Source organism: Archocentrus centrarchus, chromosome 18, assembly GCF_007364275.1.
Source record: "Archocentrus centrarchus isolate MPI-CPG fArcCen1 chromosome 18, fArcCen1, whole genome shotgun sequence".
In the NCBI taxonomy this organism is placed as follows: Eukaryota; Metazoa; Chordata; class Actinopteri; order Cichliformes; family Cichlidae; genus Archocentrus; species Archocentrus centrarchus.
In genome coordinates, this window is record NC_044363.1 from 17,293,555 (window position 1) to 17,321,024 (window position 27,470).

The following is a 27,470-nucleotide window of genomic DNA, read 5'->3' on the forward strand; positions in this document are numbered from 1 at the left end:
TTGGTTTTAAAAACTTCATCTCTGAATAAAACATTATACATTTTTACACAGCGCTGCTTACAAAAACAAGTCAAATATTAAAATTATATAATTTTTATTCCAGTACACTTCCACCACTTACAGACATTTGCTTAGAATACAGTCAAATAAATATTAATTTAAAACATATAATTTGATCATTTCTGGAGCAGGCTTGTCATTTTGTTTCACGATCTCCATTAAGAGCATCAGCATGCTGATACAATGTTCCCATTCCTGGTGAAAAGGCTCTCGTGTTCCTTCCTGAGTAAAATATTTTTGATATCAGTTTTATTGATTTGCACAGGAACAAATGAAACACTGAAATAAACCAAACATACATAAACAAAAATAAACCAAACAGAGTTTCAGACTTTTTGCAGTAAATTTCACGAGACCAATAGAAGGAAAGGAAGACAAAAATGTATAAGAAAAGGTGGAACAAACACACACACACACACACACACACACACACACACACACACACACACACATACCAGAGCCGGCCCAAGCCTTGAAGGGGCCCTAAGCAAAATTTGATATGGGGACCCCCCGGGCCCATACTACTTCATTGTCCCCTGAGCCTAACTGCTATTAATGCTGCAAGGTTGAAGTTGAATATTAATTTTTGGGATTCATTGCTCTTTCAGTCTCAGCCCTTTGAAAAACAATGTATTTCAATATGAGACACATTGTAAAACTATGTGAATGACATTGAGGAGAGTGGGACAAGTATCAATCATGCCATATCCAATCTACAGGCCATAGGCTTTTTAAGAAATATGTGATTTAGGGTGTTTGACCTGCTTTTGGACATGCTGGACATGCTCTTTTCATCCAAAAGATGTTCATTTTTGCATAACTGCACAAATGCACCTAATTACAGGCTAGTAAATAAGCCATTTATAATTATATTAATAATAATTATTCAGCATACAGAATTGCTTAGTGTCAACAGAATAATATCAAACACAACCAATTGGACCCAGTACTGTAAATGTTATTACGCTGCTATACCACAAAATAATAATAAGCAGCATGTCGGAAAAAAGATGCCAATGATACACCACGTTGCCAACAGAATTCTCTTTCCCATCCAGATCATTGTGTTCCAATCACTTCCATGGCCACAGGCGTATAAAACAAAGCACCTAGGCATGCAGACTGGATCTTCGCCGCTTTGTGAAAGAATGGGTCTCAGGAGCTCAGTGAAATTCGGCATGGTACCGTGACAGGATGCCACCTGTGCAACAAAGCCAATTGTTGCACAGGGATACCTCATGGGATACCTGAAGTGCCTTAGTTTGTAAAGATGTTGGAACAATTACTTGGAATACTGGGACTCTCTAATATTGGTCACTATGTGGCACCCAATCTCTAACCAAGAGTCCATCAAGGACAAAGTAACATTGAGCAGAACTACTCACAGCTGATGCTGGAAGAGCCTGCTTGAATAAGCCAGAAAGGAGACCAGTTGGGACCACTTGGGAACTTGGGAGGGTGTTGATTGGTGACTTGCCATCCTAGGTTTACCATCTGCCCACACCTTGTCTTCTGCCAAGTCATTAACCCCAAATCATTTGCACCTCCTCAACAGGCAATTTGGGGGGAACACCGACAGCCACATGACCTTCAACCAAACCACAAGATAAACTCACCTGATGTAGAGGAACAGAGAAGGGGACCAAACACATACTCTGAATAACCCCCAGTTAAAACAGTGGCACTGAGTCCAAAATAAAAGAATCCAAGAATCCAATGAATCTAAACATTACTTAGAGCAAAAACACAACATAGTTAGATACAAAAGCAGAATAGTCACAGTGAGGAGACACCAGATTAGCGTTGATCTGCAGGTCACCCAGTTCACCATTCTGAGGTGCTCCCAGTCGTGCTGCCTTTTCCCAGCAAGTGTTGACATTCCCCTTTCCACTTCATCCACCACTAGCAGATTTTAGTCCAACCACCTCACCCACTGCCCTGGTCCTTACAGTTCTAGAATAAGTTTTCATTTCTTCCAAAACAGGAGGGAAAACAATATCCAAATAAACAATAAACCTAAGCCAAAAGACAAAGCAAACTGTCCTATCATAACTTAGATCCTTCATTTTCCATGTACCCCTGCTTCTTCAGTCCTCTGTAAGAGAGTGTTTTCTAAGGCTGGGGAAGTTATGCCAAAATTTATTTTTGAATAAAAATCAATAAAGCACCAGATTTTGACATAATAATTGCATTATTATGCTAAAAGATCCACCAGCCAACATGTAAGGTAACAGTAGGAATGCTGTACATCAAATGTCCAGCAGATGTCAGTACTCCTAAATGAGCTGTTAAACAGGGCTTTGTGTGATCAGGCTTTTGGTGAAGCACTTGGCTTCATCATACCATCACTAGTCACAAGCCGGCCCTCAGCCAGAGACAAAACCAGTTGTGTTGCCAATCAATATTTTATTTACCACAAAGAAAAATAAGAAACATGAGGTAAGAGGAACAAACCAAGAGCCGGAGTAGAAAGCGGGGAGAAAGATCATTAGCTCAGGCCAACTTAAACCATATAGTAGGCCCAACACAGGTGCACCCCAATTAGATAATTGGCCCACTCCATCACTGATCCTCTGCAGAAGAAAACCCTGCAGAGTATAAAGAAAGGGAGGTGCTGTAACATCATCTGATTCTCATTAGTACTCTCACCTGTTTGCTGTTTAGCAGAGTGAGCCATAACCTCAAAAGGCAGACTTTTCCATCAAGCTCTACTAGTGGTATCTAGTTCAGCCTGGTCAAAAGCATTTTTTTTTTTTTTTTTTTGCAAGGCTCCTTTTTGTTGATGGTCTACTCATCACCTCTCTTTTGTTCAGGACACCAGTAGCTGAAGAGGTGAGCTAAGGATGGGAGAGTTTTGAGGCGCTTTGGAGAGAAGCGTTGCTTGCCAGCATAAGAGCCCCCTTTAAGACTGTTCAAAAACTGTAAATAAACTCTGTTAATCTCACCTCTGCACTGGTATCCAGACCTTTAGGGGGATAAGAAGATTTTGTTGTTAATTAAAAGAAAATTGCTCACTCTAAGCCAATGCTTCATTTTTTAATTGAAAAGAAATTATACATGTGTAATAGTGATGGGAATTCTGGTTCTTTTCAGAGAGCCGGCTCTTTAGGAATGGCTCCCAAAGACGAGCCGGCTCTTTCGGCTCCCAAATGGCTCCTTAGATTTTAATTTTTTTTAAAAAGTGTAAAATGAATTACTAATGTTAAAGCATACATTAGGCCTATATCAAACATTTCTTTATATACTCAACATATAATAGAGTGCTCCAAATACAAATTATAAAACAAAAGATTGGAAATCAGAAACACAAAGGGCCTTTGAGGAGTTGATCCTGTTTCTTCTGCCTGATGACCTGCCCTGATTTGTTCTTCTAATTACACTGAGGGATGAACTATTTGTATACAGTATACCTATGTAGGTTGTTTGTGCAAATGCCGGCACTTTTGAAGTACGCTGTTTCTCGTTCGACATGTTTGGAGGTATAAGGTTAAAATGTTTCCAGTCTTTGCTACGCTTTCCGTCACTCATTTTCCTCACCGTTGCCGCGTGTAGCCTCTATGTAACGTGCAACTTCCTCTGGCTCTTTCCTGTCTGTGAGTGCATTTTGAAGGAGTCCCTCCCTCTCTGGTGTTTGTTTACTCACTGCGCAGTGTGGACCCTCCCCCTCCTGCTCAGTGTAGACGATCATATGCCACCATTCATTTTAAACAATCACATGCGGCTTCCACAAAAAAAAAAAAAAAAGGAAACGAACGAAAAGAAAAAAGAAACGGCTCACTATCAGGAGCCGGTTCCCGTCGTTCACTTCAAAGAGCCGGCTCTTAGAGCCGGATCGTTCGCGACCGACCCATCACTAATGTGTAAAAGTGAATAAGCATAAATAAAGGAAAAACATTTGCATATTAATGCACAGAAAAATAGAGAAGAAAGTTCAGTCACCTTGAGGATGTCCACAGCAGAGGGTGAGATTCAGCACTGTAATAAAGATTAATACCTCTAAATTATAAATGATAATGCATCATAAATGAAAGCATTTAAAATAGTTAGATTTGACTCTCACTATGATTCAGGCAGTCAAAGAGAGGAAGTTACTCATGTATGCTGAGCAAAGTGTACCTCATCTGGAAGTTTGTCACTGCTTATGAAAAGAGAAACACTGAAACAGCTGGACGAGAACTGTTGGGGATTGCTATAGTGGTAGTTGTAGTAATCATTTCTAGTTTAATTTATTAATAATAGTGGTCATATATACACTGAATTAAAGAACTATGCGTGGCCTCGGGTCACCTGGGTCTTTCCCTGTTTGCCTCTGGATCCTGAGGGGTGTTGTTGTGGCTTCTTGCCCTCATTATTGAGTACGTTCCATGACAGCAGCACACAAACACATTACTACAAACCACAGCAAGATTGTGTGTATGTGTATATATGTGTATACATGTGTGAGTATGTGTATCTACCTCTCTATTTTTTCATTTTTTCCCTTTTTTTTTCTCTCTATCTCTCTTCTTACCCTTTCCTTGCTGCCTGTCAAACTTGGCAGTCATATGCTGTGGACAAAAATAGAAATGAATGAATAAATAAAATAAAAATACAAACATCAACAAGAGTAGCCTATAGAAAACTTACAGAGATGCTCTTGTAAAAGCAAATATGTTTGGTACAACAGTGCATTTGCACCATCATTCTGATTGTGAAAACTGCCACAATGACAAGCTTAAAAAACCCCCCCAAAAAAACAGTTTAGGCTTTTCTCTGCAACTTCTCTTTTACAAGTCATATACTAGTATTCTGATGACATATCACTTTTTTTTTTACTGCTTACACTTTGTGTCTTACGGTGGACAGCAAACAAACTCACAAACGGCCCAAATAATTGTTTGTGAAAATGATCTGCCACAGTGGTGTGTTCTGTGTGTACACAAGAGTGTCACAGACAGCGTCAAAGAAAACAATCTAAAATAGCACCACATATGCAAGTCATCAGTTTCTGTCTTATATCTCACACTACTTAAACCCAGTGGGCTGAGAGCAAACAGCAGAGAAAACCTTCTTGTCACTACATATTTTGCATGAAGTTGAAATTCTGGCTTCTGCTTTAACTGCAAGTGCACACACAGAATGAAACAAACTGAATTCTAGGCTAAATGTAGACTTCCTCTGGGACTGTGGGTTCTTCACATATTAAAGCAATGACCAGGGTAACAAAAAAAAAAAAGAGGCACTGGCAGTTAGGATGTGGTTACTAAATTTAAACTAACTTCCCTTTCACAATTTTAAAGCTATGCTGCTAGATCAGGGGTTTGACATCACATGAGATCTTGATGCTTCTGTAGCAACAAACTACTGTTTTCAGGAAAGGTGTGTAATTAAAAATGCCATGCAGCTAGAGGATCAACTGGAGTATTAATTAGACTGCAGCATCTGTCACTCTGGTTTTGAATAAAATGTGTCTGGTGTTGCATGTTTTAAAAATGAGAAAGAAGAGAGTGAAAGAGAACAAATGGCTTTAAAGTGAACGACTACAAAAAAGATACTGAAATAAATACCAAATACCTTTCAGAGTGCAAGATGTTTATTTAACTCTACAAGTTCATTCAAAAATCATCAACTGTATTCAGGAAACTAAAAAGTAAATACATTTAGTCATATTTATTGGTCAAAATTAAATGCAGCTGTAACAAGCGCTGTCATGCTTGTGTGCAAACCTGGACACAGGTGCAGAGAAAAGGGAATCTAATAACAGGCTGGTGCAGTCTCTTTAAATAGCAATATGCTGGTGGCAGGTGAGTTAATCAATATGTAGCGGTTCTCCCCACCTTGTCTCTCCGAATGAGATCCTTTCCTCATACCTTCTCCTTTGGTACGGGCATCTGGACAAAGGAAGTCGAAGGTGAATAAACACACCATGATTGGAAAGTTATACACAAGCAATGGTTAGGAGTCCAACGTGCTGTACTGCATGCAGTACAATGATTTGGTGGTGACCGAGGAGATGCTCCAGCCTTTTGTAGCCAGAAGAGAACAAGTTCAACAACCCACAGGTGAGTGGTTTAACTGTAGATTGAAGAGAGGATGAGTTGACCCAGCAGGACTGGGGACCATGACAAATGCGAAGTGTAGCACCGGTGTCACACCGCTAACTGCGCCACTGGACCAGTTCTAGGCTCTAAGGAGTGGGGAGCAAGAATAACAACACCAGAGACCGCTGCTTTAAGTGGAACAGGCCGGCAATTTACTGAATGCAAAAACACACACATAAAATACAATACATGAAACAAAAATTACCCTGCAGGTTCTTAATAAGGAGGCAAATATAATTGAAAAGGAAAAAAAATAAAGAGTATGTCACTCTTTCTTTTTGCTCTTTAGTTTACCTAGCTTATTTCAATAAGACTAATTTGAGTTAGTTAAACCAGTCTTTTTTTTCCTAGGTTGCATCTATTTTAAGATTCCTATTTTTCTTCCTGAGTTAACTCAATCTCCTTTCTTTTACAGGTAAGAAAAATACCTTCAAACACAATTAAATCAAAGTGGACCACAACTATTCAAATCACATTCAGACACATAAACATATGAAAATCAAAGTATGACACTTTAAATTCAAGTTCAAGTCAAAATGTAAATTCAGGTACTCAGTTCAGTGAAAAGCTTCAGTTTGACTCAGTCCAAAAAGGATAATAATTCAATCAGTTCTCAGTTCTGGTCAGTTCAGTTCGAACTAGTTCCTGATATTCCTACCGCTCCGGCAGCGAATTACCACACGCAGGAGAATCCCTCCCTAATGCGATGGAGAAGATGAATTGAAGGTCTGGGTCTGGCTCGCCATCTTGAATCCCGTCTGTGAATGTGCACGCCGCACACGGCAAACCAATCCTCGCTCCGACCGAGCTTCCAAACCAAGCAAAAAACCTGACCTGTGTAACAGGTCACAAACACAATAAAACTCCTTTTAAATCCTCAAATTATACAAATAAACTCTTCTTCATAAACCCAATATATTAATCAGGTAACAGTTTATGACGGAGCATTTCTTTGTAACGGCTACATTTTTTTAGCATTAGCCCTCCGCCAAAAGAAAAAGTACAACACGGTGAAAATGCAGGAAAATAAACATAAAACTCACCAAACCCGATGTAGCTTAGTTCTCATAAAATCCCCGTCAGTTCCCGAGCAGGTAGATTTTTTTTTTTTCCACTATAATATTAACTTTTTCCTGTTAATTAATCACGCTCTTCTCTCTGACTCCTCCTCTGCTCTCTCCCTCCGGTCTGTGTACTGCAGCGTCACTCAGGTGCTGCGTCTGTAACGCTGGTTCCTTAAAGGGGCAGTGACGTTATTTTCTGTCTGCAGACTTTTAATCAACTGTTTATTCTTTTTTATGTCAGATTTTAACATGGGTTACAGAAGTGTTAAGGAAAACAAGGATAACACATGACACAGATAAAAATTCAGTTAAAATACCTGCTTCTAGTTTTATCAGTGCTTTAAAAAGCACCTAATGGTTCACAGAGAAGGCCTATTATAACTCATTCTGATGACTGATAAACAGAAATGTGACTGTTAAATGGTGTGAAGTAGCAGTTTCAGTTGTTTCATTGTGCGTCATTGTATTACAGTTTGTGATGAACATGGTCTCTTTAAAGGCAGAGAAAAATCTGTCTCCCTATTTGTCATTTCAGTGACTCAGCCTCACCATGAATGTTCAACATGACATCAGCCTAAAGAGCCAAGTAGCTGGAAGAGAAGGTCACCTACTCAAGCCAGAGCCAAACCACTCGATGGTTCCGGGCGGGGCATGAGCCTGGGTGTTTTTGCGTGGTTGTTGGTTTGCTGCTTTGGGGTTTGTGGTTCGGGTGGGCGCGATATACTTCTGGCCAAGGAGGAAGGGGGGGCTCTGCTTGGCGTTGGGCAGTTCTCAGGTGCCTGGAGTCCTGGGACCCCCCCCCCTGGGGATGACTGGCCTCTGGTGGGGCTGGCTACCCAAGTCCCTGGTTCTCTGGGATTCTTGCCCTTTGGCTGTGGAAGTCCGAGCTGGGACCTCCATCCTCCTTCTCTGGGGTTGGACACATGGTTGTCATTGGGATGTGTGGTCTCAGGTGTGTGGGCGGTCTGGGTTTCCTGAGTCCATCTCTATCTAGCTCTGGCTCTGGAGGTTGTTATTGTGCATTCTCACCCTCTTTACCAAGTACGTTTCATGACAAATACGCGCACACACACACACACACACACACAACAGAAAAAGTGTGTGTTTGTGTCATGGCTCCTGTTAACCACGCCTTGCTTTTCAGGGGTGGGACCTATCCAGTTCCTGCCAGCTGGGTCACTCACCTGCTCTCCATCAGCTAAATTCCTGATCCCTTTTTAAGGAGAAGAACGGCCTTTAGTCAGCGCTGGACCGTACACTGTATCCAGTCAGTATTAAGCCTCTCTGTGTATTACTCCAACGTTCTTCCCTGTTGACGATTTATTTTCCCCTCTCCGCACAGTATTCCGAGGACCACGCGGGTAGTCGAGTGGCGGAGAGGAGACTCCATCGGAGGGTTGGAGTGATCCTGTTTCAGATGCCATCTACTGGATATACATCCCTGTGATATTTATTTTTTCCTATCAATAAATCTGTTAATTCTCTTCAGTCTGCAGTTGAGTCTCATCCCTGCCGCAAACATGACAGTTTGTCTTCTCTTTTCAGGTGTTTGCTGTTGTGTGGTACTCTAATTATATTACTGAGGAAATTAAGCAACTGGTACACACATAAATAGAAATCTGTGAATGTGTGATTGCACAGTTGGCTTTATATGAGCACTAAGTAATAAAAGTTAATTTATTTTAACTATTTATTTATACTGGACAACAAGTGATTTGAGTGTGTCTGATGAATGAGTCCTCTCATTAAAATTCATTGCTTCAATTTCATCACATATTTACTTCCAAAAGAGCTGATATTAAATAATCAATGGCATAATTTTTTTTTGTGTGTGTATTCTATGCAGTTTATTCCAGGGGAAGCTTACAAGATTTTTCAACCTTGGATAAACTGTATTCTCAGTTGAAAATTGGCTCCCCTTTTCCCCCTCTGCATCACTCCTTCCTTTGGCAAAGTTTTTCCAGAATATTAAATTTTTTATATGACACACACACACACACACACACACACACACACACACACACACACACACACACACACACACACTATTGGATAAACACAATAAAACTCTGCTGGCATCTTACAGAAGATAAAGAAATAAAAAGTTTATTAATTCTTAAAAACTGTTTACAATAAACAAGGTTTTAGGAATATGTCAAATGATTCTTAATCACTTTAGGGGAACAAAAATACTGGATATACACATTAAAAAAGACAGAAAACATCAGTAAATATACATGTAATAATATGTGCAGTTCAATAAGTGCTCATGTGAAAATGAAAAAGATCATGATCATAAAGTCACACCATCACTTTCTGCTAAAGCTCATTTACAAAGAAAGAAAGCTTTTCATAAAACAGTGCATAAGTTTGTTTTTCTTTCAATAATCTATTAAACTCGAATGAAATGAAAATTTTTTTTAACGCACTCAGTTGGTTTTGCAGACACAGATCTTGTTATGAATTTGGAAGGATCGACCACTGAAGGATTATTCAGTGGTTAAAGGGGGTTTGGCATTGTTTGAGTTCTGACTTCAGAATAAACTGTTTCCTCAGCTGCTGCAGGAGCTGATTTTCCTGAAAATAAAGAAATTATTAGTCAGAGATGATTCCCAGTAACATCTTAGTTCAAACTGATAACTGTCATCAAATACAGTGTGGCAGGCAGGACTGGAGCCCAACGCAGGACTCAGGAGACTTTATTTGATGAATGTTACTAACGAGAAGGCTAAACATAAACTGGCTGGAAGTGAGCCACACCTACATAAACAAGATATTTTATTGCTTTACTTACCTTTGTCTCTCTTGGCTTTAGGTTTCCTGTAGGAGACCTGTGCATACAGCAGGCTGTCATCTAAAAAGAAGAAGGATGTAAAAATTAAAAAAAAAATTTTTAAAAAGGGGGGGGGGGGCTTTAATTTCCTTTTTATTTACAGCCTTCTGTTGGTCAACACCAAGCTCATGACATTAACTGACTGAAGCAGGTTCTTGCTCTATTAAAGATGATATTTTATGATAATCTGTTGCAGTCATGTTTAAATCATCAGGTCATCACATCAGGTAACTTGTGCAACTAATCTTTAAGTCTTTCCTTGAATTTACTGATTGAAATTTCACAGATTAGATATTGAACTCAGCACCTGAGTTCCTTCTTCTTGTTTGTTTTTGAGAAGATTTTATGGCACATTCCTGCAGATAATATGGGAAAGTTTTTCTGCATAAAGTAAAGATAGTCATGACCATCTTACTAGGCACAAATGGAAATCATTACTGTAGCATCTTAGCTCAAACTGATAATTGCTTTTATTTATACAGTTTTCCTTGGTGTGTAAAAAATAGTGAACAAGAAAGCAAACGAGATGAGATATATATTTGATTACTTTACCTACCGTTGTCTCTCTTGGCTTTAGCTTTATTGTGGAAGACCTGTGCATACAGCAGGCTGTCATCTAAAAGAAAGGGATGGACAGATGATCAGGATAAAAAAGTGTGGAGTACTTTAGATTTCCATTTCATCTACATCCTTCTGTTGGTCAGTCCTAAATCGTCACATGGAGGTTAAACTTTTTTTTTTTTCCACAATCTGTTGTCATGTTTAAAAACCTGTTTCTTTCTCTGCTGCTGTCAGCCTCATTTTAGCTCAGTTCGATGCTCCTCCACCCTCCAGTGTCAAGGAGCCCTCCCAATAAGCTCACATCCAAATCTCAAAGTGAACATGAAGCACTACACGTATTAAGCCTAATTTACACCAAGGAGCCTGAAGTGTTTTAAATGACAGTTTCTAAAACATATGTAGCACCTTATTGTCCGAGTTAAGAAGATGACATCACTAGGTTGGTTGGTTAGTTGCTGCTAATATTCCCACCGCTGTCAGAATCTACACTCAAGTGATGGGTATTACTGTACAAGCTCATACCATTAATACCCTATTAAACCAATGATGTCACTGTGGGGTCTGATCAAATCCTCACATTTCTTCACCTAATCTTTAGGCCTTTCCTCACATTTACTGATTGAAATTTCACAGCATTAGATATTAAACTCCATCCCTCAGTTGCTGCTTCTTGTTTGTTCCTAAAAATATTTTATTTTTGTGGCACATAACTGCAGATAATATAGGAAAGTTACATATAATGTTCATAAATACAGATTGTCATGACCTTCTAACCAGGCACAAACAATAATGGCGTCTCTAACTGACCAGCTACGACAATCAACTGGAACAAGTTAGCAGATGTGCCTGCATCAAAAACAACTACAGATCCCTGCCAAAGAGCATTTAGATGGGTCCCCTCAATAATGTTTGCCCTGATATTAGAATCATATGAAACATAATAAACACTATGTTGGCTAATTTCCAGGCTATGATTTGAAATATAGAGTCCCTTTTACATTGCAGACAAATTTAATATAATGCTTATAGGTTAAAATATGATAAGGCATAAAAAGACAAACCCAAAAAGGGAATGTTTCTGTGGTGGTTACAGGTCATTGTTCTCTCCTGGTTTTCCTCCTGATTGATTTATCTAGTTTTTCTTTCTGCTGGGTCCAGTTGAACTGCACGGTGCTGGGCTGCAAGCACAGGTCCCGTTAGAGGATGCCGGGGCCTCAAGCAATCCTCATAGAGTCAAACAATTTGATCAGAAACATGCACACGAGTAGCCCCCCCTGGGGGTCAGTCTGTAGGTCTCTGGCAATGCTCCTCTTGTTCCTCCTCATACAAAGAAGAAGGTTCAGCATCTTCTACGATCCTGTCTAGCTCTGTATGTATACCAGTGTCCTAGTATCTCCACCACACTCTTCAAACTGAGCTGGGAGACATAGAAAAGCATCTTTCAAAAGCATGTGCATGTTCTCAAAAATGGGCTCACCCCAAAGATTGGGCCCCCCGACACGGCACAAGCAGAGTAATAAAATGTACGCAGTTAAGTGCTAGGAAGACTAATTTGAATTATCAGGGAAAACCAAACGTCCTCTGACTTAGCAACAAAACAGAAGAGCTACAGTACATCGTCATGCCTGAACTCTACAGTCTATTTACACCTAAATTCCAGTGGCCACTCTTTCAGTGATGAGGATGTAGACATCCTGAACAGAGAGGAGCGCTGCTTTGAGCAGGGAATCAATGAGTCCCTTTACGTAAAGAGGGAACGACCACCTCTGACCATCTGCTGTTTATAAGGCTGGGGAAACCTGCAGTCAGCTGAGACTGAGCATTAGCTTTCTCCCTCTGAAAACGCTGCATCCAGATGAACAGAATCAGCTTTCTGGGATTTCCTCACCTGGATGATTGGTGCAGTTGACAGTTTGATTTGCACCAAGTGAAATGGATTCACAGTGGTTCATGTTTCCTAGTCGGACAAGATTGATGTCCCTGAAATTTAACTGACTTTGTAATGACACTGTAATGATCAAGAGTTCCACTTCTTTTTTCATTATTATTTAAAATGGTTAATTATTTAATTAAAACACATTTAATAAAAACATCTAGTTTTAGTTTTATAACATAAAATGCTTGCTGTTCTTAGTGATGTGTTTAAACTCCATCAAGTAATACAGGACATCCACAGATTCAACTGAAATAAAGTTACACATTTATACATAAATGAACATAATCACAAAGAGTCAACATACTTAAATACCACTGTGTATACTTTACCATTTTCTTTGTCATCACGGTCTCTGAATGATTCACTGAGACAAGCATTACTTACAAAATCAAGCCAATGTTAGATAATATTTAAAACTCCAACATATGGATTTGATAATCTCCTAAATTAGATAACCAGAAACTGACATGTGCAGCAACAACAACAAAAGTTGTCGTGGTTAAGGCTGACCTTCAGGAGGAGAAGTGTGTTGGCTGTGTTGAGCTTCATCCTGGTTGATCATGTGGTTTGTAGCAGAGCTCTGATTTGTGCTCTGAGTCCTGCTGGGGAATAAAATGCAGTAAAACAGGAGATTTAATAAGAAACGTAGGATTTAATTCTGTTGTGTTAAAATGTGAAAGATTTGAACCAACCTGATAAAACCTGAATCTGTAAAAAAGAAAATGACATGTTTATTATTATTATTATTATTATTATTATTATTATTTATTGCAAACTATTGTGGTACTGTAACAGTACAGGCAACGTTCAGAATTCATCTGTGTTTTTGAACAATAAATAAATATCAGAAGGAAACTTTCTCACCCTTTGACTTTTTGAAGCGAAACAGCAGCAGAAGAAGGAGAATCAGTAAAACTCCACAAACGACTCCAGCAATCAGCAGAATCAGAAATGAAGAGTTTTCATGCTTGGACAATTCTATAATAAATAATAGACGTTAATTAGACGCATGTATACAACTTTACCAACAGAATTTATATGGAGCCTTTTCAAAACACAAGCACTACCTATAATACCTGTACACCTAATAATAATTGAAAACATTACACACGTTTTACTGCCATCTCTATGGTGATTCATTTTCTGAATATTTACAGAAATAAACTTGGAGCCAAGAGTAACAGGATCTCTATGAGTCACATTAAGGACCGAGTTCACAGCATAAGTGTGTCACTGGTGCAGTGTAATATACACTTACTTACACCATATGGACAAAAGTACTGGGTGCTTAATCTTTGAATTGATGTGTTTTCAGTCTCATTGGCACAGGTGTATTAAAATCATGCACCTAGCCATGCAGTCTGCCTTTACAAACATTTGTTGAAGAATAGGTCGCTCGCAAGAGCTCACTGAATTTGAGTGTGGTGCTGTAATAGTTTACCACCACTGCAACAAGCCAGTTTGGGAAATTTCTTCCCTGTTAGTGGTATTATTGTAAAATCAGAGTTTTTAGAGGCCACAGCAGCTCAGCCATGAAGTGTAAAACCACATAAAGTTACAGAGCGAGGTCACAAGTGCTGAGGCGCGTACTGTGTTAAAGTCTCCAACGCTCTGCTGACTCAGTAACTGCAGAGCTCCAAACCTCCTCTGACATTAACATAAATTTGTGCACCAGGAGTTTCATGGCATGAGTTATCATGGCTGAGTAACTCCTGTAGGTGTAAAGTGAAAGTGACTCTGTACTTTTGTCCATGTGGTGTATTTTTCTAATGCAACAGTCACTTTAGTACAGCTTGTTCACAAACCCAAACACTTTGTTTCAGGTGGAGTGAGCAGCGGTGGTTCAAATTCTGTGAACATTTTGAGAAAAAAATATTGACTCTTGAGGCAGTGATGCAGTAGATAAAGAGCCAGACTAAAACAAGATTAAATCTCTATTCTAAATATTAAATACAGATTATACTGAATACTGTTATTGAAGTAATAAATGCAGTCTGTTAAAGACTTTTCATTATGCCTTTGCACCTGTAGTGTCTACTGCAGAGTTAAAAAGCATATTTAACAAGTTTGATAGTTCTCCATTCACACTCTCACTCAGTAGCTTCTCTGTGGATCTGACATGTAATAATTATCTATAATAAGGTGTTTGTCTTTACATGGTACAAAAAAAAAAAAAAAAAATCACATTTTGTTTTCCTAGAACACTCACTGATGGGAAACTCACTATTTTTATCAATCCTGACTGACTGACTGTCCTCTGTGTAGTAAACTGGGTCTCCTCTTCCTCCTCTGCACCTGTAGAGTCCTTCCTGTGAGACTCTGATTTGTCCATTTGAAGGGAAAACAGCATCTTCTGTGGCCAGGGGCTCAGAGGAGTTCTCATCTCTGTACCAGTAGTATTTCCATCCAGATGACTGGTTCACTGAGCAGCTCAGGATCACACTGCCTCCTACTGGATTGTCTCTCATATCAGAAGTTATTTCAGCCTTTGGTTGGTCTACTGTTGAATTTAGACAAAGACAGAAAGAAAATATATATTATCCCCCCAACAGAGGTCAGGATCACACTGACCTGATGTTGCATTTTATCCTTTCAATGGATGCTTTCTGATTTTTTGTTTCTTTTACTCCATAAATGAGTCTTTTTCCTTTTTCTGTGTGATGTCTTCTTGTTCCCTCCACAGATTCAAGACACAAAACTTTAAGATTAAGATTAAGATCGTGTTTATTTGTCACATGCGCAGTTATACATAGTACAATGCACAGTGAAATGTATTTTGTACCTGCAACCATATATACACACACATATAAATAAGAAGAATAAAAATAAAAATAAGTAATTCACACTATACACTATACACTATATACTATACACTCTACACACTTTTACATGGAATTATAGAATATTATAATATTTACATAGTGCAATGATAGTCCAGTTAGGGCTCAGAGTTGAGCAGACGGATGGCTTGTGGGTAAAAACTCTTCTTCAACCTTTCAGTCTTAGTCCTCAGGCAGCGGTAACGCCGGCCTGATGGGAGCAGGGAGAAGAGAGAGTGTCCGGGGTGGCTGGGCTGTTTTAGGATCTTCATGGCCCTCAGCCTGCACTGCTTGGTGTAAATGTCCTGCAGGTTGGGGAGGGTGGTTCTGATGGTCCGTTCAGCTGAACGAACCACCCTTTTTAGAGCCATGAAGTCCTGCTTGGTGCAGTTTCCCATCCAGGTGGTGATGCTCCCACGCATGATGCTCTCGATGGTGCAGGTGTAAAAGTTCCTGAGCACCTTGAGTGGGAGCTTGAAGTCTCTCAGCCACCTGAGGAGGTAGAGACGCTGTCTGGCCTTCTTCACAGTGATGTTAATGTGATGAGTCCAGGACAGGTCCCGTGAGATGGTCACTCCCAGGTATTTGAAAGTGTCCACTCTGTCCACCTCAGCACCACTGATGACAAGTGGATGGTAGTCCCTCTGCTGCTTCCTGCTGAAGTCCACGATCAGTTCCTTCGTTTTGCTGACGTTGAGCAGGAGGTGGTTCTCCTGGCACCAGTTCTCCAGGCGGGAGACCTCTCTACTGTAGGCTGTCTCTTCATTGTGGGAGATCAGTCCCACAACAGCAGTGTCGTCAGCAAACTTGATGATGACGTTGGACTCTGACGTGGCCTCGCAGTCATGGGTGTACAGTGAGTACAGCAGAGGGCTGAGCACACAGCCCTGGGGGGGATCTGGTGTTGAGGGTGAGGGAGGATGAGGTGAGGTGACCCACTCGTACCACCTGTGGTCTGCTGGTCAGGAAGCTGTGAACCCACCTGCACAGTGATGGGCCCAGGCCCAGGTCCAACAGCTTAGAGACCAGCCTGGAGGGAACTATGGTGTTGAATGCTAAGCTGTAAACAGGACTCTCACATAGTTCCCCTTACCAGTGTCTATGTGTGAAAGGGTCTTGTGGAGGAGGAAGGATATGGCGTCGTCTGTGGATCTGTCTGGCCGGTATGCGAACTGTAGTGGGTCGAGGGTGGTGGGCAGTGAGGAGGTAATGAATGTCTTGATGAGTCTCTCAAAACACTTCATCACCACAGAGGTGAGTGCTATGGGCCTGAAGTCATTGGGGCTGCTGGGGTGTGGTTTCTTTGGGACAGGGACTATGATGGACTTTTTAAAGCAGGTGGGAATCACACACAGTTTCAGTGAGAGGTTGAATATCAGTGTAAACACAGGTGCCAGCTGGTCAGCGCAGGTCTTAAGGACACGTCCACTAATACCGTCTGGTCCAGCCGCTTTCCTGGTGTTTACACGTCTAAACGCCCTCCTCACGTCGCGCTCCGTCACAGTGAGTGTCTCCGCCCCTCCGGCCGGGAGCGCAGCGGGCTGTCGGCTTCCCGACTCGAAGCGCGCAAAGAAGTTGTTGAGTTCATCAGCCAGAGAAGCGTCGGCACTCACCGGGGGCATGTGTGGTGCTTTGTAGTCCGTGATGGTGCGTAGTCCCTGCCACAGTCCCCTGGGGTCAGACTGTTGTAGTTGCTGTTCCAGTCTGCGGCCGTAGCGATGTTTAGCCTCTTTCACCGCTCTGCGGACGTTGTATGATGCAACCTTGTAGTCCTCCATGTTCCCAGAGGCGAGGCCGGAGTTGTAGGTGACGGTGCGGGACCTCAGAGCGTCGCGGACAGATTTATCCACCCACGGCTTCTGGTTGGGAAAAGTCCTGATGGTCCTCCTAAGTGAAGTGTCTTCAACAACTTTCCCAATAAATCCCACAACCGTTTCCGTAAACTCCTCAATGTCTCCGCCTGCGCTGCTGCGAAACATGTCCCAGTCGGTTGAATCCAACGCACCCTGCAGAGCGGCCTCTGTTTGATCAGACCACCGTGTCACTTCTCTCACAGCAGGGGGTTCCTGCCTGAGCCTTTGTTTGTAGAAGGACAGAGGTGTGATCTGACTTCCCAAAAGGCGGAAGAGGCTTTGCTTTGTAGCCCTCTTTGAATGGAGAGTAGCAGTGGTCTAGGGTCCTCTCTCCTCTGGTGGGGCAGTTTATGTGTTGAGTAAACTCCGGTATCACCTTTTTCAAGTTTGCACTGTTAAAGTCCCCGGCTACGATGAGAGCCGCATCACGCTGGTTAGCCTGATAGGTGGAAATAGCCTCATGTAGCTCGGATAGTGCAGTGTTTGTGTCCGCCTGAGGTGGAATATAGACTGCGCTGAAGATGACTGAAGTGAACTCGTGGGGCAGGTAGTGGGGGCGGCATTTCAGGGTTAGGAGCTCCAGGTTAGGTGAACATGATTGTTTCAGAAGGACAACATTCCTACTGTCACACCAGTTGTTATTAATCATTAGGCACACACCTCCTCCTCTTGAATTTCCAGACTCACTCGTTCTGTCCGTGCGATGAACACTGAAGAACTCAGACGGCTGTACGGCGTGGTCCGGTATGAGGGGGGTCAGCCATGTCTCCGTGAGACAGATGATGTTGCAGTCCCTTATGTCCCTCTGAAACTGTATGCTGGCCCTGAGTTCGTCCAGCTTGTTATCCAGTGACTGGACATTAGCCAACAGGATGCTCGGCAGTGGCGTTTGGTGCGCTCTGCACCTCAGCCTCTCTCTTACGCCGGCTCTTTTCCCTCGGGGCCTTGTCCGTGACCTGGGTGCTCCGCGCCCTCCTTTGTTTGAGCTGGCCCACTGGAAACGCTGGATCTCCTGAGGCCAAGCCGGGTCGGGAGAAAAAGGTGTCAGAATACAGCCAGAGTGCTGTATTCTGATATTAAAAAGAGTCTGTCTGTCATACGTGATATGACACAGAGCAGGCGGAATTATAAAGTCCAGAATTAAAGCTAAACCTAATATATACAAACAAAGCGTAGGAGCAGGTACGACGGCTGCTGACCTCACCAGCGCCATTCTTTTTAATGTAAGGGTATGGTCCTTCTAACTTTTAATTTCTGACCTTGATAGAGTTTGTTTAAAAGTCTAAAAGTATCTAAATGCAAATATCTATTTAATGACAAAAAAGTGCCACACAGTTCACCTCGGTGGGAAAAAACAAACCAAAAGAAAACAAAAATAGTAACTGCAAAATGTTTATTTCATACATGAAATATTTTTGAAAGTCACACAAAGTACACCAGATACTATGTTCACATCAGCTCTGTTGACCATTTAAGTAGATGTCACCAAGACACTATCCCTCGGTCTAGGCTGCCTTATCCCACAGAAATCCAGCTGAACAAGAAAAAAAACCCCAGATTACTCCTTTGAGCTTTATCAGTCACCAAGACACCTTGTAATCCAAGAAAAAACATACACACCTATTACACTCTCTAAATAATTACTCATAGATTACATCTTTTGGAAAACGTATCCATCTCCATCTGAAATATTAAAAAAGCCTACTCTACCCTCCACCTGGTCACCTCTCCTACAAGCCTCATTTCTTTTTGTCTTTTTTTTTGTCTTTTTTTTTTACATGTGTACCAACCCGTGGGTGCAGAGCCAGTGCCCAGTCTAAAACCTGTGACACACACACACACACACACACACACACACACACACACACACACACACACACACACACACACACACACACACACAAAATTCACCCATGCATCCCACAAATTTTGTCCACTGTGATTTTTAGCTTCTGCTTACAGACCAAATCAGTCTAGCTAGTTACAAATAACACTTTATTCTGTTTTTTTTTTTTTTTTAATTCATTTCATTATATCACTGAGGTAATGGAGCAACAGATCAACATCATCCTCCCTACACCAGCTGAAAATTCCCAACACAAAGTGTCTGACAAACTGTCTGCAGTGAGGCTGCTATCAGCTGCAGCTCTCTGACTAAAAATGTAACATGCTTTGTGGACCATTTCATTCCTCCTGTGCTGACCATTGTGACATTTATAAAATGTAGATCACACAACAAACATGACTTACTTGATGCTGACAGTGTGAAGGCTTCACTCCACTCTGTTGAAGAATATGAGTCATCTCTGAGTCGACTCTTACACATGTAGTCTCCACTGCTGGACTCAGAAACTCTGAATGTCAAAGAATTACTGTGTGTCCACTGTGTGGTTTGCCTGGGTCCTCTCCATTCATACTCCCACTCAGTGGGTTCACCTCCTTCCTCCACCTCACATGTCAGAGTGATCGTCTCACCGCTGAATATCTGAGTCCAGTTGTGTTGTTGTTGTTTTACAGCAACTTTATTGGAAACTGTTTACAAATGTTAACAGTTGAGATACAAACAGAAACATGAAATCAACAGAGAAAACTTAACATTGTATGTTTGCTAATCATGAGTGAATGTTTCAAACTAAATTACTGAACTCACAGGTTATCTCAATGATGACTTCATCACTTATATCAGTGTAGTAAACTGGGTCTCCTCTTCTTCCTCTGCATCTGTAGATTCCTCCTTGAGATACTCTGATAACTCTGTTTGGTTGATCATCTCTTCTGATTTGAACTTCAGTGGTTCTTTGGGTGCGTCTGAACCACTCATATTTCCACTCAGCAGATCTCCCCACAGAGCAGGTCAGTGTCACACTGCCCCCTACTGGTATGATTGTTGTTCCTGCTGTCAGTGTGGCCCTGGGTTTATCTGCAGTTATGAAAGAGAAGGAAAAGCTACATACACATGATTCATTATTGTAAGAGCCATTTTATTTCTTTCTTTGTATTTTATGCATTTGGACACTAGGGGGCACTTACTTACCTTATGAGTTACTGCATTTATACGGAAAGGGGTTCATGCATTCAGTGGCATTAATGGGGAAGCGCAACAGTTTTTGACCATGGTCTGTGTCAGGTATGTTAGTATTGAGTATGTTAAGCTGCATAACTAATGCTCATCCAGAAGGACAAGAACTGCATATTGTCTGTAATAATAAAGAAGTGGTGGCAAAATTTGGACTTGTCAGTGTTTGAGCACACAGCTGTGGAGCACACATCAGAAAAGGTAACACCAAGTATCGGCTTATTGGAAAGCTGATACAATTATAAAGGCATTAAAAAGTGCAAATTTATTAAAGTATTTTTCTTTTTTATGCAGTTTAAGACACTTTCAATTTTCCTGGTGTCTCTCTCAGCATGGTGACAGAACTACAGTAACTCAGGTTGTAGATCTGTAAATAAACCCAGTTTAACTGTTTGTCCATTCTCTGACCTGAAGAAGTCACACTGAATGTAAACTAATACAGTTCACTGAAGGACACACAGTGATGGGCTAAGAGGGCTCTGTCTTGTTTTAGTTAAATGTAATGGTTTTGATGTTTCTTCTTTTTGTTTTTTTTTTTTATTTAATTTTATCCACAGTTGCTGTTTTACATTAAAACACACACATGTAGTAATGATGATCAGAGTCTGTGAGTATTTTAGTGCTGTGTACACTGTGAGCAAAGTAACAGGTAAAATACAGACGTCCTGGTTAAAGTTTCACAGCATCAGAAAAAAGTTTCCAACATTTCAACATTAATTAAATGTATTTTATAATTCAGATGAGTATTTGAACAGAGATCATAAATTTATACTATTGCTCACAGAGGACTTACCTGATACAGTTACAGAGACAGTGTTACTGCGCTTTGTATCATGTGAGCTCTTCCTGCTACCAAAGCACTGATATTCACCACTGTAACCTGTAGATGTAATGTCTAATCTGTAGTATTTGTGTGTGTTGTAGGGGACAAATTCTCGACCATCCTTGTTGAGTTTGTATTCCCAGTCAGTGTCTGCTCCTTCATTCATGTCACACATGAAGGTAACAAACTCTCCAATGAAAAAACTGCAGCAGTTGGGTTCAATAGTTAACACAGCATCTAGAATCCAACACAACCACAACATTAACAATCTAACACACTTTTATGGACTATAGGAGGCAACATCTGTGTTTATACTGTATGTTCAAATATTGAATATGATTGATGCAGCAGGCTGAGATGAATCTTTATTACTAAATAAAAAGAAAGAAATGAAAAAGTGAAAGTGTTCAGTCACCTTGAGCGTGTCCAGTGCAGAGGAGCGTACAGAGCACTACAATAAAAGCAGAAACTTCAGACATCATCAAACTAAAGACACACTCAAATATGGCAGAAATAAAACACTTGGGCTTTTAGCAGTGGCTGCTGTGATTGGCTGCATTTTAGATTAAGATGTAAAATGCATCAAATGATCACAGATGAAGAAACAAACCTTGCTTAGATAAACTAAAGCAGCTCCACTCTAATCTGAGTCAGTGCACTAAAATCTAATCCAGGCTACAAACAACCATGTTGATAACAAACATGAGAGTCCTCTGTTCAAATGAACTGAAATGCTCCAAATGACTGATACTCTGTTCTTCTCACTGAAACATGTTTATCAGTCAGTATGAATCAAACTATAGAAGTCAGTGATGTACTCACAGAATAGGCCCAGCTCACAGAGCAAAGTGGGTCCCATCCTCACATCCAGCAGCGACACGTCTGAAAACTTCTACAACTTGCTGTAAAGAGAAAGAGTGAAGCAGCAGCTACGACACACCAACAACTGTGACAACACAAAGACTTTTTTAACTTCTCTCTGCTTCCTTCCTTTGACACAGAAATAACACAACTGAGCAGGTCTGACCACAGCATGTGTGACATGTTTATCCTGCTGCTGCAGAAACATGTCAGGCAGATTTTTATGAAATGCAAATATAATGTAAAAGTAAACAATCATAGAAAAACAATAAGTTGTATTATACACGTGTGAGCCTGACTGAGCGGCCAAAGAAGTAAAATGAGGAGATCGCTAGTTTTAAATGTGAAGTACATTAATTTAACGGCCCAGAAACACAACAAGAACACAACTCTAGCTGGACCTTCCCATACCACACACACACTGATTGCACCATATATGAACATGCTAAATACTCATTGTCATAAACCATTAGTAGCATCAAACATTTATCTTCTCACATATTCAGATATAATATTCACATAAATCCACTCTCAAAACTATTTATGATTTTAATAAATGTTTACAAACCTCCAACTGCACAGAAATATTAATAAAAACAACAAATACTAATAAATATATCTAAACAGTAAAATCAATCTCCCCTCTACCCAATGCCTGCATGTTTGTGCCTCCTGGAAATTCATTCGAGGTGGAGAACAGGCAGAGGTTACACTCTTCTGATTCTTTTTATTTTACTGCTCTCCTGAAGTTTCTTATGACTCTGCAAATTACGAACAAATATTAAGATAACGCTAAGTAGCTAGATTAAGTACATTAGACAACACCTACAAGTGTGGATACCAGCTATTCCCAAATCATCAATTAACTGATGGCAGAATAAAATTTGGAATAAGTATTAATAAGTTTATTATGGATGCTGACAGGACCCTCTGTGTGGGATCTGTGGCATCTTTTTAAATGTTTACTAAAATACAAATTTTATTATCATTTCAACCTCAGAGTATTTGTCTCATTCTCTGTTAAGAACATATAAAAAAACAAAAGAAAACAGATTTTCAATGATTTCAAACTACACATCCCTCCCACCCAGACACACACGCACACCTGTCCACTCCCACACTCACTCTCTCGCTCTCTCTCACACACACTACACATGGGTCATTAACATGTGGAGTTGCTGTGTCCTTTCACTCTGTCCTCCTGGATGGCCTGTTGTTAGTATGTGTGTCAGGGTGTATGTGTGGTATGTGTGTTTATAATTATTGTAGCGTCTTTACCTTACAAAATAAAGCACCTTGAGGTGACTGTTTGTTGTGATTTGGTGCTATATAAATAAAACTGAACTGAATTGTGTGTGTGTGTGTGGGGGGGGGGGGGGGGTGTATTTGTTTGTTTATGTCTGACTGAGTGCATGTGTTTGTTTTTTTCTTTCTGCTCCTACTTTATCTGCACAAGATTCCAACATGGTTGCATTTCAGGCACCTACACCTGTCCGCTCTGTTTTGTGGCACCTGTTCTATAATTTGTCACATTCTATCACAACTGCAAATCTGGGGTGGGACACAACAAATACAGTGGTATGCAAAAGTTTGGGCACCCCTCATAATTTTCATGGTTTACTTTTATAAATCATTGGTTGTTCTGATCAACAATTTCAGTTAAATATATCATATAGCAGATGAACACAGTGATATCTGAGAAGTGAAATGAAGTTTATAGGATTTACAGAAAGTGTGCAATAATTATTTAAACAAAATTAGGCAGGTGCATAAGTTTGAGCACCCTTGTAGTTTTATTGATTTAGCACTAATTATTGGAACACAAAATTTGTTTTGTAAGCTCATTGACCCTTGACCTACATACACAGGTGAATCCAATAATGAGAAAGGGTTAAGTTGCAAGTGTTTCTCCTCTTTGCATCTTCTCAGAAGAGTGGCAACATGGGAGCCTCAAAACAACTCTCAAATGAGCTGAAAACAAAGATTGTTCAACATCATGGTTTAGAGAAAGGATCCAAAAAGCTCTCTCAGAGATTTCAGCTGTCAGTTTCCACTGTGAGGAACATGGTGAGGAAATGGGAGACCACAGGCACAGTTCTAGTTAAGGCCCGAAGTGGCAGGCCATGAAAAATCTCAGATAGGCAGAGGTGAAGGATGGTCAGAACAGTCATAGTCAACCCACAGAGCAGCTCCAAAGACCTACAACATCATCTTGCTACAGATGGTGTCACTGTGCATCGTTCAACTATTCAGCGCACTTTGCACAAGGAGAGGCTGTATGGGAGAGTAATGCAGAAGAACCCTTTTCTGCGCACACGCCACAAACAGAGTCGCTAAAGCATATTTGGACAAGCCAGCTTCCTTTTAAAATAAGGTGCTGTGGACTGATGAGACTAAAACTGAGTTATCTGGACGTAACAAGGGGCGGTATGCATGGAGGAAAAAGAACACAGCATTCCAAGACAAACACTTGGTACCCACAGTAACATTTGGTGGTGGTTCCATCATGCTGTGGGGCTGTGGGGCCAGTGCAGGTACTGGGAATCTTGTTAAAGTTGAGGGTCGCATGGATTCCAGTCAATATCAGAAGATTCTTGAGAACAATGTTCAAGAATCAGTGACAAAGTTGAAGTTGCTCCAGGGCTGGATACTTCAACAAGACAACGACCTTAAACACTGCTCAGAATCTACTGAGGCGTTCATGCAGAGGAACAAGTACAACGTTCTGGAACGGCCATCTCAGTCCCAGACCTGAATATTATTGAAAATCTGTGGTGGGATTTAAAGCAGGCTGTCCATGCTCGGAAACCATTAAACCTGACTGAACTGGAGATGTTTTGTAAAGAAGAATGGACCAAAATACCTTCAACCAGAATCCAGACTCTCATTGGAAGCTATAGGAAGCATTTAGAGGCTGTTAATTCTGCAGAAGCAGGATCTACTAAATATTGACGTCATTTTTTTGTTGGGGTGTCCAAACTTATGCACCTGCCTAATTTTGTTTGAATAATTATTGTACACTTTCTGTAAATCCTAAAAACTTCATTTCACTTCTCAAATATCACTGTATTTGTCTGCTATATGACAGATTTAACTGAAACTGCTGATCTGAACAACCAATGATTTATAAATGAAAATCATGAAAATTATGAGGGGTGCCCAAAAATTTGCATACCACTGTAAATAACTCTATATGTGTCACTCCTTATTGATCAAGATGGCTTAAAGATTCTCTTCTCAGATATTTCATAAGACAATGAAGAGCTTTCAGAACATGATGCCATAGGACAGTGCAGGAAGTATAAATGAGGGTGGGGAGAGTGAGGGAGAATGACACACAGGAAACTGAGATTGAAACCCGGGTCCCTGCAATGAGGTACATGGGTCACCTGCTCAACCAGGTGAGTTATAAAACTACCTAATCAGAGTTTGACAGTGAGTTTCAACACAAGAATCAGACAAGCCCATCAGTAGCCAGCAGGGGGAGAACTATGATGGAACCAGGGACAACACAGGTGGTGGTTACAAAATGTTTTTCTGGGGAAGCACCAATAATAATTACTACTAAGAAAAGATCATTCAGATGGCTTCAAAGCGATGTAGATGTATAAATGAAGAAAGGAGATTAATAGTGTCAACAAGCAAGAGAACAGACTTTTCATGTTTCCTTCCTGCCATAGAGATAATCATCCAGTAGGCTGCTGCTACTTTGCAAGAAACCACGAATCACTGATGATACACTAAAGGCTGCTGCACAAAATCATGCCTCAAATATACAATAAATACATTTCCATCTAGAATGAATAAAGTGTGTACAGGGTGTATCCCAGCTGGGATAGACTCCAGCCCACCTGTGACTCTGATATATATAAGCAGAAAATGGATTCATAAAGAAATATCAGCAGATAAACAGAGATGTCATACTCACTGATAGTAAATGTTCACAGCAGGTGTTGGTAATCCACGCACTCTCACTCAAAATGTGTAACTAAAATTACTTAATTTTTCATTTTAATTAACAAAGAAAGGCTTCACTAATGCAAAGTATCCTATTACATCACTGCAGACTCCTCTAAGATAAAATTCTGGTGTGGTCCTAAATTTGCCCACAAGAAGTGAGCGAACGTGAGCAAAACTGAAATGTGTCAAAAATGCAGAAGTGAGTGTGAGGCAAGATGAAGTCCGTCCCTCTTCCAGGTCGCCTCTGTTGCCTTAAAAGTTCCTGTAACTGTTGTATTAATAGTGATGTCAGCTGTTTTTTTTTTAGCACTCAGTAACCACACAGTGTGCCAAAGGCTCATGGGAAATGTTTTTGAAATTAAACAAATTTAGGCTAAATTTAAATTTTCAGACTCAGACCCACTGAGATGAAACTGAAGAAACACTTCAACTGAAATCAAATATCAGTTTAAAAAAAATATTGTGTGACTCTTCTATGAACTGTTCCCACTGAGAACAATTAGAGTAAATCCAGATTTTAAAGCTCTTTTGGCTGACCACACACAAAACACTGGCAGTCTGATATTTAGAGAGCAGAGCAGAGCTGCAAACACAGCCGTTCTACGAGTGCTATATTTGTGGTTCTTGTTTGGTTTCCTGGTGCATGTTTTGAAATAGATTTTAAACGGCAGCCCAACAAAGTGACCGAGGTGTGATGGTGCCATGCTAGAATTCACACATTGCCCCCACATCTATGTGCCAAAGCTGATAATTTCTTACTTTACACTTTATGGGGCCGGAAGAAGAAGAGGAAGAAGAACATGTGTAAGAAAAGAAACATGACGAAGGCTTCGCTGCTTGGGGCCCACTTACACTTTCAGTAGATTTCTTCATTTAGTAGATTTAAACAAACAAATAAACAAACAAACAAAAAATTGTTAGTTGCATTTAATGATTGAACCACACATGCTGTGTAGTTAACGCAATATCATACTCCTATATGTTGATAATATTGTTTAAAATTTTTTTGTAGTTATATTTTACAGATATGAGGCACAACAGCAGGATGAAACAAAAATTCTATGATGAAAACTCACTGAAATCAATTTATTACACATTCAAGCTCATAAAGCTGCTGTCTTTAGGGTGTCTGTGACCTGACTGAGTTAATTAATTAATTAATATCATTATCATTTAAATGGCCATCTGCTATAGGCAGAGCACACCCAGCCTGCAGAGCTGTCCACAGATCAGATGAGGGTCACGCTGCTCCCTGCTGGTAACACAAGTAAAACATTTGACAGCAGAGCTCTTTAGGCTAACAGGTCTCTTATCCATTTTAGACCACAAAGAATGGCATGAGTTGGATACACTCCAAAGAGGCCCGGAGTTACTGGGAAAAATCTGAATTACCTGGAAATTAAATCTTGTCTTTTGACATTTTAGTGTAAGACCGAGGATGATATAACCAAACTGAAGTTTTAAACTGTTCACATCAACTACACATTTACAGAGCAGGCTACAAGTAGTCAATACAAGTATTACAGTCATGGCCGAAAATGTTG

The 27,470-nt window shown here is 40.5% G+C and overlaps 1 protein-coding gene across 2 annotated transcripts; it reads right to left on the bottom strand.

The window, feature by feature from the left end:
• Positions 1-9,387: 9,387 nt before the first annotated feature.
• On the bottom strand, positions 9,388-26,076 carry LOC115796943 (platelet endothelial cell adhesion molecule-like). 2 transcript variants are annotated; one of them, XM_030753436.1, is made up of 13 exons: positions 25,895-26,076; positions 21,928-22,007; positions 21,521-21,556; positions 21,076-21,342; positions 19,857-20,129; positions 19,457-19,738; positions 14,759-15,034; positions 13,399-13,512; positions 13,227-13,242; positions 13,045-13,133; positions 10,594-10,653; positions 9,999-10,058; positions 9,388-9,781 (listed from the first exon to the last, which is right to left on the bottom strand). In XM_030753436.1, exons 2-13 carry the CDS (start codon positions 21,962-21,964, stop codon positions 9,705-9,707), a joined length of 1,587 nt encoding a protein of 528 aa, XP_030609296.1. In that variant the 5' UTR covers positions 21,965-22,007; positions 25,895-26,076; the 3' UTR covers positions 9,388-9,704. The 2 variants fall into 2 exon arrangements, with proteins under 2 accessions (XP_030609296.1, XP_030609295.1); XM_030753435.1 differs by having other exon boundaries at positions 13,045-13,136.
• Positions 26,077-27,470: the final 1,394 nt, after the last annotated feature.